The sequence below is a fragment of the Halichoeres trimaculatus genome, unplaced genomic scaffold (assembly GCF_033239565.1).
Source record: "Halichoeres trimaculatus isolate MK-OKI-2021-1 unplaced genomic scaffold, fHalTri1.1 fHalTri1_scaffold_14, whole genome shotgun sequence".
NCBI lineage: Eukaryota > Metazoa > Chordata > Actinopteri > Labriformes > Labridae > Halichoeres > Halichoeres trimaculatus.
Window position 1 is genome coordinate 19,123,349 of NW_027437192.1, and position 15,406 is coordinate 19,138,754.

Sequence of the window (15,406 nt, forward strand, 5' to 3'; positions counted from 1 at the left end):
TGGGTACACGTCTGTTCGCGTTTTCGCCAAGCGTCAGCGCGCAATTTGTGGTTAATGCGGCAGAAAGAAACATAAATAATAATCGCAAGGATTTCAATAGGGCTTACGCCCCTGGTTCCCAGGGCTCAGGCCCTAATAATCGCAAGGGTTTCAATAGGGCTTACGCCCCTGGTTCCCAGGGCTCAGGCCCTAATAATCGCAAGGGTTTCAAGAGGGCTTTCGCCCCCGGTTCCCGGGGCTCGGGCCCTAATAATAATCGCTAGGGTTTCAATAGGGCTTTCGCCCCCGGTTCCCGGGGCTCGGGCCCTAATAATCGCAAGGATTTCAATAGGGCTTACGCCCCTGGTTCCCAGGGCTCAGGCCCTAAAAATGTAAAAAAATCACTGCATTATTATAAATCTGCACCACACCCTGTTATTTCCATTTAATCAGAATTGTTGTAATGACAGTAATCCACAAGCACAAAAAGACTCCAGAGAGAAAGAGGGAGGCTAAATGAGCAGAGCACAAACAGAGCTCATACGGAGGCTGGAGCCACCTCCACACCACATGCTTCTGCTCCATGCACGGGGGTTAGCACAACACAAGGTAACATCTGTGACATATATGATAATTTTTAGGCTGAGATCCTGCACTAAGCCTCTCCATATGAGACCAATTAGTGGACTAACTGACTGTCAGGTTGGCTGGATTTGGACTGAGAAGACTGCTGTGAATATCACACCTCTGCCACTGACACTGTGCTCTCTACAGGAAACTAACTTTGCAGCTGTGTGACTCAGTGTGTTTGTGCGTTTTTGTTTGTGTGTGTGTGTTTGCTTTTTGTTTTCCCTGCTATCTTTGCTTTGTGTCAGTTCAGCATTTTTTCTCTTCGTTCGCTTGTTTCTACTGATGGCAGGGTCAGCAACATGCTGTGAGACCAATTCGTAGAATTCACAAATCTGCAGAGAGTGGATGGCACATTGCTCTGCAGAGTTTAGCTGTTTTGTTTGGGGGAGGTGGGTCACAGAGTAGAAGTTGCAAGCTTGCTTACAACTACACATCTTAGCTTGATTCTACAGAAAACTACACACTATCCGTCATAACAGGCTGAAACAAGCTATAGCTCTTGTTAGCATTTGCAGCTCTGAACACACTGTTATGTGGAGTCAAGGGGGAGCAGGCGTAAAATGTCAAGAGTGTGTGTATCTTATAACATTTGAAGAGGAAAATAATTTATTAATTGATTGAAAATAATTTTTTGCAGTGTTATTGACTGATTATTTGGGCAAACAGAAAAGGGTGATTATTCCAAATTCTTCTTTGTCAAATTGAGAATTCTTTTTTTTGGCTTTTCTGGCTGTAATTATTTTGGGTTTTGGTTTGTTGATTAGAAAAAAAAAGGCTTCTGAAAACATAATCAGTGGTTGTTATGAATGGTTTAAGCTATTAACAGATATTTCATTTATTGACTAGACTGTAGGATTAACTAGTTACAAGGATTTGTGGATTAATAACATAAACAGGGTACTGAGGACACAGTCCAAAAATGTATTTCACTTTTTGTTCAGCTGCAGCTGGTACTCCCAGCTCCATATTTAACAGACAAGAACTGTATTTACACATTTAAACATCTAGTTTCACTGCTAATAACAATGTCTTAAGACTTGAGGAGTAGGTCTGGAAACATCAGTGAGTAAATTCAGACGGGAACTTTTACCCTTATCTTTATATCTATATTAGGAAAGTTTTCCCAGAAGGGAGCAGAGTTTTGGGGAAAGATGGAAAGATGTTTGTCCAAAACAACATCTCTTTTTTTAGCTTGCATTGTTTCATCTCTTCTATTACTATGTATGAAAGGGAGACTAATAAAGTAATTAATTTGTATTGCTAGTGTTCGATACTTGTTTGTGTTCTGGTACATGTATGAAAGGCAGGGCATTGTAGTTTCTTAGGCCTTGTACACATATAGCCGGGTATTTTCAAAAATTAATATCAAATATTTAAAAATACTTTCTTCCACATGCACTGGGCAAATCCGCCGGTAAGTGCGGCTGCAAGCATGCCAAAGCCGTATTCGGCAGTGATTTTCAGATGTGAAAACTGTGCGATCCAATCAGAATGAACCCCCGTCATTCAACGTTTCCACACAAAACCATGAAACTGGAGTTTCCCAAAATCTTCACTTTGGCCTGAATTTCAGAAAACATCATTTTCAGTGACGTAAAACTGCAGTTCCACGTGGAGGAAAGACCTAAATGTTTAAAAATATAAGTGGTTTCCTAGATACTTGGCTACATGTGAACATGGACTCAAGCAAAGAAAACAACTCAAACTTTAAATGAAAAGCACTGGCAGTTCCTACATTAAGAAAAACAAACAAACCGTAGTGCTTTTGGTTGTGCTTAAGTGAGAAATATACAGTACTGTGTAAACATTTAAGCAGGTGTGAAAACATGCTATAAACTAAGAATGCTTAAAAAGTAGAAGTCTTAACAGTTTTTTTTTCTGCTGTTGTGTTTCCCTCGTCTGCTACGTCCATGTGCCAGGTGATGTCACGAAACTGTTGATGCAGCACCCTGCTGTCAATTTATAGACAACAGGCTTCACCAACACAAAAGAAGCAGCAACATAGTCACCCAAAGAAAAAAAAAAAAGTACCGTTTATTTATGTTTGGGCTGCCATTCTTCTGCCATGTACCCGCAGAAGAATATATAACATGGTGTCTGAGTGCTATCTGAACACCTGCATTGACAAAACGTCTGCTGTTGCCGATGGCTGCTCTGCCGAGGAATCCTGAAGAGAGGAGTCAAGGCTAGGCAGGAGGGGCAAGACAGATGGATTATATATAACACACAGACTGAGAATATGAGATAGAGCGAGGAACAGAGGCACGGTGGAGAGAGGAAGCTAGAGAGACGCAGAGAAAGACAGAGAGAGAGGCTTCTGGGTAAAAGGGAGACAAGTAAAACGTGACAAGAAGGAAACTATGTCAGAGCAACTTTAAATTCATGGAGAGATGTCTGTAGTCATAGTAACCCTTGCAGGAATTTAGCTAATTAGTGGGCAAGAGTGAAAAGATGTTAAAGAGCATGACATCCTGTTTAAGGGAGGAAATGTGTAAGTGTGGCTTAAATTCGCTGGTTATGTGGTGCAGCTCAAACACTATTAGGCTGAAATGGAAGAAAAAAGGACTTTTCTCTTCAACAATCTTGATGGAACAGTGCAAAATAAGGATCAGGAGGGCCATTATAATTAAGACAGAGATGTATAACATTAATAAAAAACACCTACCAAACAGTTATATAGTCGTATATGGGCTCCGTGCTCAGCACAGTGAAGTTGATGTAAATGCCGTGTCCTGGGGGCACTCGAACGCTCCACACACAGTCCTGGAAGTTGGGGTACTCCTCGGGGTGACCAGGAGAGTAAATGGTTCCATTTAATGATGTGATGTTGCCGCCGCAGAGAGCTGTGATAGAGAAAAATAACAGAATTACCCTTAATTACCAGCAATTAGTCTTACCTCTGAGAAGATTTAATGACTGTCTTCATGACATCTGTCACCCATGTAATAACTGCTGGGTCACACCTTAATAATTTAAATAATTGCCTTTGCAGTTTTAGTGTAGAGTTGTAAAACATGCATCCTTCTGGAGGTTGTATGTGTTCGTGTTCATGGCTGTAATAAAGCAACAGCTGAGCTCACCATAAAGCTGTGTGTTTACATTTATCCTCTAAATTAAGGATCCTTGAGTGAGTTTTCTGCAGGAGAAGCCTGGCTACAGAATAATTAGATTACTGAGCAGCTACTTGTCATAAAGTTGCAATAATATCGTTTAATAATGATAATTTCACGGCTGAAAATGCACAATAACAACCTCCCTGACACCTCTCTTATTTCCTCCAGTTTTATTTCATACTCCTTCTTTCCATTTTAATTATGGTTCCCCCATTAGTTCATTTTACAGCAGAGTGTTTTTCATTTTTGTGTTGAGTCACCAGTTGCATATGCTTGTAATTGCTTTATATATATATATTTCTTCTATTTTACTCTTGGTGCAACAATTAATACCAAAGGGTTATACTCTGGAAGAAATAAAAAGGAATAAAGAGCTCCTGCATTTTGAGAGCAGGATAGGAAGGAATAAAATGTAATCATTTTACAGTTATTTAACACAACTGCCAACATTCACAACCGTGATGTTAGAAGTGTTGCAGTGCTATTAAAAGCATTTACAAGTGTGGGTGTTTCTCAGTTAGCCAAGGGAAAATCATGATCTGCAAAACCAGTGGATTTTGTGGGAATAGTTTGAAAGATAAATGTTTGTTTAATGTTGTGATCTGGGTACATGAAAATCTCATGTAGCACGCCCACAGAACATAAGAAACTGAGGCGCAGAATATTAGCAGGCAAAACAAACACAAAGCCAGTTACACACAGTTTGCACTCCCTTCATAATAAAGTTCTCATCAATTGTATGTCATATTGTATCCAAAGGGAATCTCTGCTACTAAACCAAAATCTCTACATAGTCAAGCAGTCACAGCCATTCGAGGATCAGGGAGACCATATGAGTTACCTTCACATCGTGGAAGTGGGTGGTTCCAGTTCCTGCTGATTCCATGTAAACATGTGAGCGAAGCGTCTCCAATTAGAGAATAACCAGGCAGACATTCAAACGACACAGTCATCCCCACGCTGAAATCAGTGCCAATCACGATGCCATTTCGAAAAGGCCGAGGGTCCGGGCAACTCTGGAGCTGATAGGCTAGAGACAGGATAACCCAGAGGAGGACTTAGTTTAGAGAGGTGAAGTCTGAATATGGAGGAAGTCGGAGAGAATTCCTCTTGATAATCGCTGATGTCACAAACTTTGACAATGGTATTAAGAAACAAACTTGATCTTTTGTTCCTGCTGTTATTAATCACACTGTCTGCCATTTAAACCTCTTTGTCACACTGAATTTTACAGCCAAAGCTAAAGGAGTCAAGGGTTCACATGACTTCAGGAGGACACGTGACTGAGAATTAAAAACATGAGGAGCTCAATTAGTCCTGCTTGTTATACTTCAGCAGCCACAAATTAAAAACTATTATTCATCAGCCTCTGTCATTTGCACAAAGGATAATTGTTACAAACATAGCTTCCTTTTAATGAATGTGAAACAGCTGAAAAACATTTTAAATGCCAGATAACATGTATTTCAGACTCATTATGGACATTTATCAGAAACTAGAGACTTCTATCTTTGGATCAGGGGTTCATGAAACCTTTTGTGTTCCTTTTTCATACTTTTTCCACACATTTTTTTTCTTTGTCTGTTGCTCCCAAAATGAAAAAAATAAAGAAACACACAGTTGTTTAAATCTGCTAGACAAGTTTCCAAACAGGCAACAGTTGCTGTTTTCAGTAAAAGCAGAGACAGACATCTGCTCATGTTGTTTTTACTTGGGATATGATCCCTGTAAAAACAGTGTTTGACAAACATTTCAAACTAACGTTTACCTTGATATGTGGTGTGGAACCCGGGTTTGTTTTGTGAATAATCACTGTGAAAGAAGAAGCTGGTCTGGTGGGTGGTGCTGAAAAGAGGCTTGGGGATGACCGGGCCACTGAATCGGTCAATGACCGTGCCCGTCTCCAGCGTTCCACTGCGGATCTCTAAGTAGTCGTGGATGGCTTCAGTCGAGAAGTTAAGAAACTGGAGATGGATACCTGAGACAACATATGCAGTTTGTGACTTTGACTGAAACCAGCGAGCCTGGTGGACAATGCTAGTTCAGTGAAAGGGTGAGTCAGGGAATGAGTAATTGGAAAAATCAATCTATAAATTAAAGCTGCAAGCAGCGTTAGACGGGTCCTCGGGCTCCTGCCGGTTTTCCCTCCAATGTGTCCATCAAAATAAGACGAACATTTCGGCGTTGGTTTCATCTCTCTACGACATTCCTAGCCCCAGTTAGGGCTGTTTTGGTGTGCATAGGGTGAAAGTGAGCCTAATGGCTCTGAGAGAATATTATGGGATGTCTGGGAGTCAGTTGATACCATGGCAACGTATCCTCTGCTGTGCTGAATGACATCACCTGCTGCATTCTTGGAACTCTAATTAGCGTGACAGAACCCCAAACAGAGTGGAGACTGAGAGTTGATCAGCCATCTAATGTAAAGAAATCCTCACAGAGTCCACAATTTTACCCCAATCTGTGTCAAAAATATCATATTTAATAGTAGAGCTTGTGAGGAATCCATTTTCGGCATTTTTAAAGCTGTACGAGTTATACTTTTTTCTCTAGAAGCCCAAATGCGTCACAAAACAGATGGAAGAAAGCTGAAAATGGATTTTTTTATTTTAGAGACATGGCCAAACTACTTGTCCTGTAGGCCACAATGTTGGCTTAATCTGTGTAAAAATAGCATGTTATTGTAGGGGATTTTGTCAGGAATCCAACCATGTAATTATTAAAGCTCTATGACTTTTAGTTTTTTGTCTAGAGGCCCAAATGCGACACTAGTAGAATGTGTGTTTTGACCTGAAATCGGTTCTCCTCATCTGCTAACATGGAGAAATCCTGAATCGGCCAAAAGCGGTCGGCGGCTTTGAGGGCTCGCCATTCGAAAACCGGGCCCGAAACAACAACTTCCTGAACAACTTTTGGAGAGCAGGGTCTAACCTGTCATGTGATGGTATTTTCAAGCATGTACCATTTTTTGTTTCAGTGGGTTTAATTTTTGCAGAAAGGGTTAAAAAAAATTTTTTTTAATTTTGTGAGGCAAATAGCCGGCTTCCTGTTGGAGATAGGTCCAGTGTAGCAGCGTATGATTTTTGCGTCTCGATGACACGAGCGTTTTGGTGTTGGTTTCATCTCTCTACGACATTCCTAGCCCGAGCTAGGGCCCTTAGCGTGTGCCTAGGTGGCGCTGTTGAGCTTATTATGGGATGTAGGGGGTCATGTTTGGTATTTTCTCGAATTTTTCCGCGATCCTGATGTGCGTGCCAATTTTGGTGAGTTTTTGAGCATGTTTAGGGGGTCAAATTAGCATTCGTTGACGGGGCGGAATAATAAGAAAAAAGAAACGGACGGAAAACAATAGTGCCCTCGGCCTTCGGCCGAGGGCACCTTCTAGCTCCTGCTAGAAGGTGCCCTGGCTCAGGCCGAGGACCCTAATAACACAAAGAGATGAAGAGAGGGAAGAGGTATAAAGAAACAAAGACACACACACACACACACACACACACACACACACACACACACACACACACACACACACACACACACACACACACACAGTTCCTGAGCCATTTTGAAAGTTGACAGTGGGTCTTACCAAAGCCGACAGGTAAGTTGACTGTCCATGTGCAGTCTAATCCACTGGGGTAGTTGCCGGGGTAACCAGGACTGAGAATCACTCCACTTACATCTGTCATGGACCCACCACACTGGGCTGAAGACACAAACACAGTAGGAGTGCAAAAAGGGACACAGGGGTTACTGTGTTGAAAGCAGACACTCAGCTCTCCTTTTTTTTTTTTCTTTTTTTTTTTTTTTTAGACACTGCTTCTAGCCGGACTCTTGAATATCTCCATCCTGACATTTTGCATCACTTTGAATACAACATTAATATTCTGAATCTTTAATAAATGTCCTTCTTGAATAAATTACCATTGTACATGGAGATGTGTGTCCAGGGCTTGTTTCCCTTTTAGTTTGCCTCAGCGCATGCTGATGATTTGGCACAGGCTGCATGTTTATGACAGAGTCTGACTGAGCTTTACATCAGTGTAAAAGCTTAATCATATTCTGCACAGCATACTAAATAATCAGCTCATCACAGAGGAGTAAATTGATCAAACGGCTTATTTTCCAGTGAGACTGGGTAGGCAGAGAAGACGGGTTGCATCATTTCTACAGCACTAAAGCGCTGAATGTATATCAGTTTATTCTGGCTGGATTGCCTCTGTGTGTGCACTGCAGGAGAAAACCTACCAAGACATAGCGGCACAGGGTAGTTCCATCGTCTAACAGGCCCGGGCATGCAGGTAATATGAGCATTACCCTACAAATGCAAAAAAGCAACAATAAAATATCATCATTTTACAGTTTTAAACACAGCATTATCTCATTTTGTTCAAATAAGATGTTTTATTTCCTGTTCAATAACATGCAAGCTCTGGTAAAACAACTGTAGGCATTTGCATTAATGCTGTAGAGCTGTAATAATCAAAATTGCTGTATTAAGTATGAAAATCCAAGGCTCTTTTAGAGAAAATTCAGCAGACAACATCAGAGACATCAATAATTCATGAGTTGTGCAAACCATACTCGAGTGGTATGTTTAGTTAAAAGGGGAGAGACCACCCAGGAGCAGGGCGTTGCTTTCTCCACAGTTTAAAAAGTTTTTGATTTGTGGAGGCAGGAGATAAAAAGTCAAAGGTAGCATATTCAGTGAGGCAGAGGAGCCTTTATTAATTTTATACAAAGCATCTGGCAACAAATTTCATTAAAAAACTGTAAGTAGTGGTGAATTTGTTTGGTCTGTGAGTCTGAAATTACTCCCACACACATTTCTGCAGTATATTTGAGCTTTCATCATAGAGGTTATTAGTGAATACACATTGGGTTGTTTTTTTTCTACCTGAAGAGAGTATCCTTGTTCACATGAAAACTGCACAACGTCTCCAACCATAAACCTGTCTCCTTGTCTGATTCCATAGCTTGGAGTCTGAGGCTCTGGACAGGACTCAAGGCCAATAGCTGAGAAGAGATGATAAGTGAGGTTGAAATCATCAGTTTGTAAATGAAATAAAATGAAGCTATAAAGAGGAGAGTATGTTACCTGTATATTCCAGGTGAAAACCAGCAGCAGAGACACTGATATCTGAGCTGAAGCTGAGATAGAGGTTGTTTGACGTGCTATTCAGCAGAGGAGGGATGGTGGTGCCTGAATGCAAATAGGAATAGAGCAACAGAAAACAGCAATCTTATTTCTTTATTTTTTAACCAAGTCTTGAAAGCAGTGATCTGAGTAATCTGACAGCAAAGGGAACAACAAAGGTCTCCCAAACCTGTAATTTCACTTCTTTTTTACTGATGTGTTCTCGAAGGATAGAAAAGAGGAATTACTTTTATATGAGACATCTGTTTTATTTGAAGTCTCTTTTAAAATGTTGACTTGACCTACTTAACTTGGACTGGCAGGACAGGCAAAGCAGGCGTATCACGACAGTGCAACCCTGTCAGAGCCTTTTACAATAACATAAAGGATGACGCACCTTAATGCAAAGGAACATTAACCCACTCCTGTTTCCCTACACTGACTGTCACTGTCACGGCTTGTTTAAAGATAAAACGGAGGATTCTCTTCTCTGATATTTGCCACTTGTGGAGTTTTCCTATTTCTGCAGAAGATGGTGAACTGAAAGCAGAGCCTCGTTTTGATTTATGTGTTTTGGTTCAGATGCAGTCAGAGCTTATCAAAGATACAAAGGCATTCCTCTGGATCAACAGTGAATTGGGCCAGCGGATGTTATTGGTTGCCTGTTGTGAAGGGAATTAATTAGCACATTTCTGAACAGTCTGATGCCTCCCTGCTGGTCTTTTCACATTCCACGGAAAACCTCATTCATTATCATAAAAGTAAGAAATGATTCCTTCTTAATAATACATGATGAATTATAATGAATTAGTAATTGCATGGATTTAACCATAGCAGTTTATGATGTATGGCGGTGCTAATTAATAGACATAATTAACCTGAAGAAAGTTTCATTACCTCCCTGCTTGTATTTATTTATTAATAACTGTTTAAACGGGAACAGAAGTACCATGTTGATGATCATACACCTAACGGTTAACACAGCGCTATCCATTTTGTCATAAAGATGTCGAGCATGATCATAAATTATTCAACACAACAAGCAGATAACCAGCTGACTTTTTTTCCATAAAGCAGGTTTCTGGAATTACAGAAGTGGATGAATCAGAGAAATGCTTAGGCTTGACCGAGTGTATTTCTTGTTGGTGGAGGCTGAGGCAAAGACTTCTGTTTTTTTTTTTTTTTGTCCCCCAACATTAAAGCATGAAAACAAATATGTCATTCAGTGCCAAAAAAAAAAAAAGAAAGAAACGTGTTAGCATTTTATTTGTTTTGTTTTTTTCTGTTGGCTTTCAGACATTACTGAATTATAAAATGCTGAAATGGTTGGTACCATATTATCTCAGCATGTGTGCTACTCCTGAGATTTATCACTGACACAGCACAGCACAGCATAATAATCATGCAGAGCAAATAAACAGAGTGATAGCTTTAATGGCTTCTTTTCTGGTTTACAGTGGTTAATATCACATGTGCAGTTTTGGCACAAGTTCAAATTTTTTTGCTATTCCTTTTGGTAGTTACACCATGAAGTACATTTTGGAAGAATTAAGAAATGTGAATAATCATATTATCTTGGTATTAATGTGCATGATGTGCATGATGCATCACTTTATGGACTGCTTAGAAAAAATTGATTCCTAGCAGAGAATTGAAGTGTATCAGCATCAACTAGCTGCGCAACCAAAATTAAAAAAAAAAGAAAAGGCTGTCAAGGAATCGTGGGTCAACAAACAGGTGTGAGTGTGTGTTACACAGCTCCTACTGGGACGCCCAGAGGGGAGTCAGTCCCCACCTCTAACTACACTTTAGCAGAGACTCACAGGGCCAGCATCTTGTCTGCCTCAACACACCATGACAGTATGCAATGTTTCTCCAGCTTTATGCATTAAACTGTCGAGCTGTGTTTGCTGTGATCAAGTCTGAAGACAGCACACTTTGCCTTTATTTTGCTCCGTAGACAAAACAGGAGTAAAGTCTGATAGGAAGACTTAAGTGCTTGATTTATCCCCAAAACAACTACTCAAATGTGACCTTCTAGTATCCTCAGAGTTGTTTTGTCCAGCTGCCAAAAAACGAAAATACCACTACAATGTTAGCCCATGCTTTGATAAATTTCTCTAATCTGTAATGTGGTTTTTCTGCTTACAGTGACTCCGACACTTGATAATAAATACATGTAGCCTTAGAAAATCATCACAAAAATATAAAGAAACAATTGCTCACCAGAGTAGCTGCCCAGTCTTGGTGCGTGGTTGTCGGCACCGTCATAAAAATCCAGGGAGTCCCAGTTATGCTCCGTTGCAAAACTTACGACTTGTATCTGCAGGGAAAGACAAAAAAAAAAAAAAAAGGAAGAGGGGATGTGTTTGTGTGAGCTGTTTTTGCAATTATTTCATTTATTTTAATTGTTCTAATCCAGTGGATAAAGACAAATAAAAGGAGGAAGGTACTTGTGGAAATGATCAAATGGTCAAAGAACACAAAAATGAGATAAAATAAGTCATTTATCACCAAAAAAGGATATAAATATGGTGATGTGCCTGTCTAATATTTGTAACAGATTCCGTTTTGTGTCAGAGGCATCTTTGCCTTTGTATTTGTCCGTGAGAGCGGTTTAGCTTACATGCAATCAGGCATGATCTCTCACGATAAGATCCTATCTAGCTATCTCTGAATGGTCCGTCTCTCACAAACCGTTCATCCATTCACCCTTCTAATAATATCTTATCTTCCCTGACATCCTGCCTGCTCAGCTTTTAAGCCAATGATACGTAGGTCAGCCAGGAATGCCAGCATGTGACAGATACTACCTGTATTCCTGCTCCTTCTGGCACAGAGACCTTCCACACACAATTCTGGTTGTTGTCATAGGGCTCTGGATACCCGGGCGACAGGATGGTCCCGCGACGAAGGGTCAGCACTCCCCCGCAGGGAACTGAGAGAGGAGACAGTGCATGAGAGGAATGAGATGAATGCTGAGGTTAAAAAAACACTTTGTGGAAAAGAAACAGGGAGGAGAAGGTCTGGTGAGGCATCTCTCACCCAGCAGAGGAGACCAAATCACCTAAAGCCTGAGGCACAGCTTGGGCAGTAAGAGCACATTTAGATTCTATCTGCTTTTGACTTTGACTCTTTTCCTTAAAAGAGAATCAGTTGCATGGTTCATAGATTACATTGTAAGATTCTACTGCAGTGCAATACTTACCGACACACGTAGGCAGGGTGTCGTTCCATTGAGCCAGATTGTCTGGCACGCTCTCACAGCGTATGGAAGTGGATCCGTGCAGGACATAGCCAGGGTTGCACTCAAACTGCACCAAGGAGCCAACTGCAAAGTCATTCCCGAGACGCTTTCCAAAGCGGGGTTCAGGGACTGAACTGCACTGAGTGGAACTTGTCCTCGGCACAGCTGTCAAAAATAAAGAAATTACAAAACTGATAAGAGTTTTATTTACAGAGACACCTGATTTACATACATTACTGGGTATCAATTTGGGTATCAAGACAGTCATAAAATCTATTTTTCTTTATTTGATGTCACATAGTTGTGGTTATTTGTGGTGGGCTCACCTTGGTAGACAAAGTGAAATCCCTTTGCAGTTTCTGGTCCAACTGTGGTAAACTTTACTGTGATCTGATTTCCTGAACTTAAAGGGAGAGACTCGCCTAAAAACACAAAGAAAAACGAGATCAGACTGATGTGCTCAATCCATCCACCTTTCTATACATCAAAACCCTCCATGCATACATCCCTACCAGAGTGAGAACCAGACAGAGAAGACAGCAGCGTGTTTTGTTGAGTGGGTCCATCGTAGATTTCCACCACATCATTTAGAGATGTCTGGAACAACACGAACTGACCGAAGAGAACTGGGGATACAAAAAAAAAAGGGAAGGTTAGTGAAAGAAAGAAGATGAATTAACAAAACCCTGAATGGCAGCAAATTATTATTCCAAGCTGGTGTTCCTTCCTGACCTTCTTGGGTAAAATTATCTTCTTAAACCTGAGTTAAATTATATTAAGGTGCAGTGTCAACTTCTATTTGAAGGAAACTGAAGACAGAATTACATACCAGGAAAGTTGCAATCAAAACATAATCTCTTCATTCTTATCCCTTTGTTCACTTTGACTCACACAGATTGGTTTAATGTTATCATTTAGTGGGAAATACCGGTGCAAACAAATCTTACTCACTTTTGTCAAAACATCCCATTAGGGCATGTTTTTCTGTGTTTTCTCCACAGTGGTACAAATAGAAGTAGTAAACTGCCAGACAAGTTTCCCAAATAACATGGTTTATACTTTTTCAGTACATTAGGAGAGTGAAATGATGGTGACTGTGTCCAGGAATTAGACCCATGCCTGCCATAAAATAGCTCGAGGTTCCTCTGCTGCTCCATGATTTTTACAGAGCAGCTGTAGTGGCAGGTAGCATTAACTGCCCCCCTAGAGGACTGGGGTACTGTATTTGCTCAAACTAGCACAATTCTCTCTGTCTTTGTTGATCACTGTAGCTTCAAATAAATCATAAGTTGCCGTAAGCTACAAATCTGTACTTGTTAAAAGGAAAATTTGTTTGCAGCGCATGGACAAAACGTCCTTTAGGATAAATTAAATTTATTTCAGCCTGGGTTGAGTGGGCTCCAAGACTACACACACAAACACACACACACGCACACACACGCACAATTCTCCCCACTCTCTTTCTGGCCCAGAAGGCTGAGGTGTAAAGGATTAAATCTGAGCCAAGGATATTCAGCTAAAGAAGGTCACTGGTCACTTTGTACAAGGCCGTCTCTCTCTGTGGAGTTCTGCTGGAGCATGATCTGAATTTTGATAAAACATGGCCCAGACACAAACCACAACCTGTCTGTTTTCAAGCTAAACTTCACTACATGTTAGAGTAACGCAAAAAAAAAAATATTAAACAGAAAAAAAACGTTAGATCTCCACTTGTGTCCACAGGTATGAAAGGGAATAAGATTATTATCAAGAAAGAGCGTCAGAGGATTGATGGATCAAACCTCTTATATTCTAGCCGTGTCATCGTTCTACAGGAGGATGTGTTTAAGGGCATGCTGTTGAGCGGTCATAAAGAATGACAAGATTCTGCCTGTCAGCAGAAATACTTAAAAGCTCCCACTGTGTATGGATTTCAAGGAAATCAGAGTGATTATGGTTTCCATCACTCCTCTCCGCGGTATCGACATACCGCAGAGCAGGTGGAGGAGTTCACAGCTGACACTGCCTCAACACAGCTCAGATTCCAGGCAGGAAGACACACATGCACCAACTTCAACACCCACATTCATTAAGCTTTCACACACAGAGAGAAGCACACACACACTTCTGGGTTTCATACATATACAAGCACACAAGCAAGTCAAACAAGTGAGTACACAAAGAGGTAAATATTCTTAGAAGTGCTGCCCCTCGCTGTGTTAACCACATGGCTTGTTGGTGGTGAAATCCCCCCGTGCTACAGTCACATACGCCTCTTGGATCTGTTCAATCAGCCAGGGTCGTCACAAGTCAGGCAAAGTTTAAACCAGTCTGCTGGGCTTGTTATGAAATAATTGAAATCTGTCACTTCATCTGAAAGGCTTCCACAGCTCTGATACGTCAGATGGACAAAACCTGGACATCAATCCCTGTGGGGCTGCCATGCCTCCCGGAGAGATGCCTGAGTGGCTGTCCTCAACCATGTCCCCATGAAACAGGAGGTATGGTGTCTCCACAGGGGAAAACGCCAAGGGTTTCCCCCACCTGGAGCTAAAACTAAAGGAGCATTTGCATGACTGCTGAAACATCACAAACCACTTCACAGGAAGCCTGGTAGCTTCATTCTAACGTCTCTAATATCTCTAATAAACAGAAAAAGTTTGGGCACAGCATAAACCTCATAAACCGGAAATAGCAGAGACTGTCTGAGAGTCTTTTTAATATGTAGGCCAGCAAAATGTGAACTCCTCTCCGTCATAAAGCTCTACATTGAGCTGACACTCCAAAAGCTGCTATGCAAATATAATGAGACATCAACTGTCAACTGCCTAGGGGAAAGCTCCTATTTATTCACAACCACAAGGCATAATTGGACATCGTATCCGCCGATTAGTAAATGTTGTTTAAGCCAATAATTAAATTGTTTGATGTTGGGATTGGATTTACAAAAGAAAATGTACGTTTGAACTGTTCATTTGGAACTGTTGTGTGAAATAAGAAGAGCTTCTGAGTTTGCATATCGACTATTTAATTTGCATGACAACTGACGCTGAAAAAAACAGAAAACACTGGAAAGTTGACTTTGTCTTCAGACTTTTTTTTAGTCGAGGCAACCCCCAATATTTCAAAGGACAAGAATGGACTGGAAAAAAAGACTGAGAGCGTGAGGAAGACGGAAGGAGGGAGGTATTAGATGTGTTATATCTGCATGAGGAAGTGTGGAGACAACCCGTATGTCCCTTGATTTCAAGCACAGCCTCATTTAAAGTGAAAGATTCCTTTACATTATTTATATCTCTATGATGTGTCATTTATGCCTGACTT

The 15,406-nt window shown here is 40.9% G+C and overlaps 1 protein-coding gene across 3 annotated transcripts in view; it reads right to left on the minus strand.

Annotated features, from left to right (window-relative positions):
* The window catches only part of LOC141802585 (CUB and sushi domain-containing protein 3-like), a 448,333-nt gene that overhangs the window by 101,063 nt on the left and 331,864 nt on the right, over positions 1-15,406 (minus strand). For all 3 annotated transcript variants that reach the window (XM_074686127.1, XM_074686129.1, XM_074686128.1), the window contains exons 34-45: positions 12,616-12,729; positions 12,430-12,525; positions 12,065-12,268; positions 11,670-11,794; positions 11,083-11,179; positions 8,818-8,922; positions 8,617-8,735; positions 7,968-8,037; positions 7,309-7,425; positions 5,491-5,700; positions 4,564-4,752; positions 3,275-3,452 (exon numbers count right to left, since the gene is read on the minus strand). In XM_074686127.1, the coding sequence (XP_074542228.1) occupies positions 3,275-3,452; positions 4,564-4,752; positions 5,491-5,700; positions 7,309-7,425; positions 7,968-8,037; positions 8,617-8,735; positions 8,818-8,922; positions 11,083-11,179; positions 11,670-11,794; positions 12,065-12,268; positions 12,430-12,525; positions 12,616-12,729 (1,624 nt within the window). The remainder of the gene's footprint in view (positions 1-3,274; positions 3,453-4,563; positions 4,753-5,490; positions 5,701-7,308; positions 7,426-7,967; positions 8,038-8,616; positions 8,736-8,817; positions 8,923-11,082; positions 11,180-11,669; positions 11,795-12,064; positions 12,269-12,429; positions 12,526-12,615; positions 12,730-15,406) is intronic.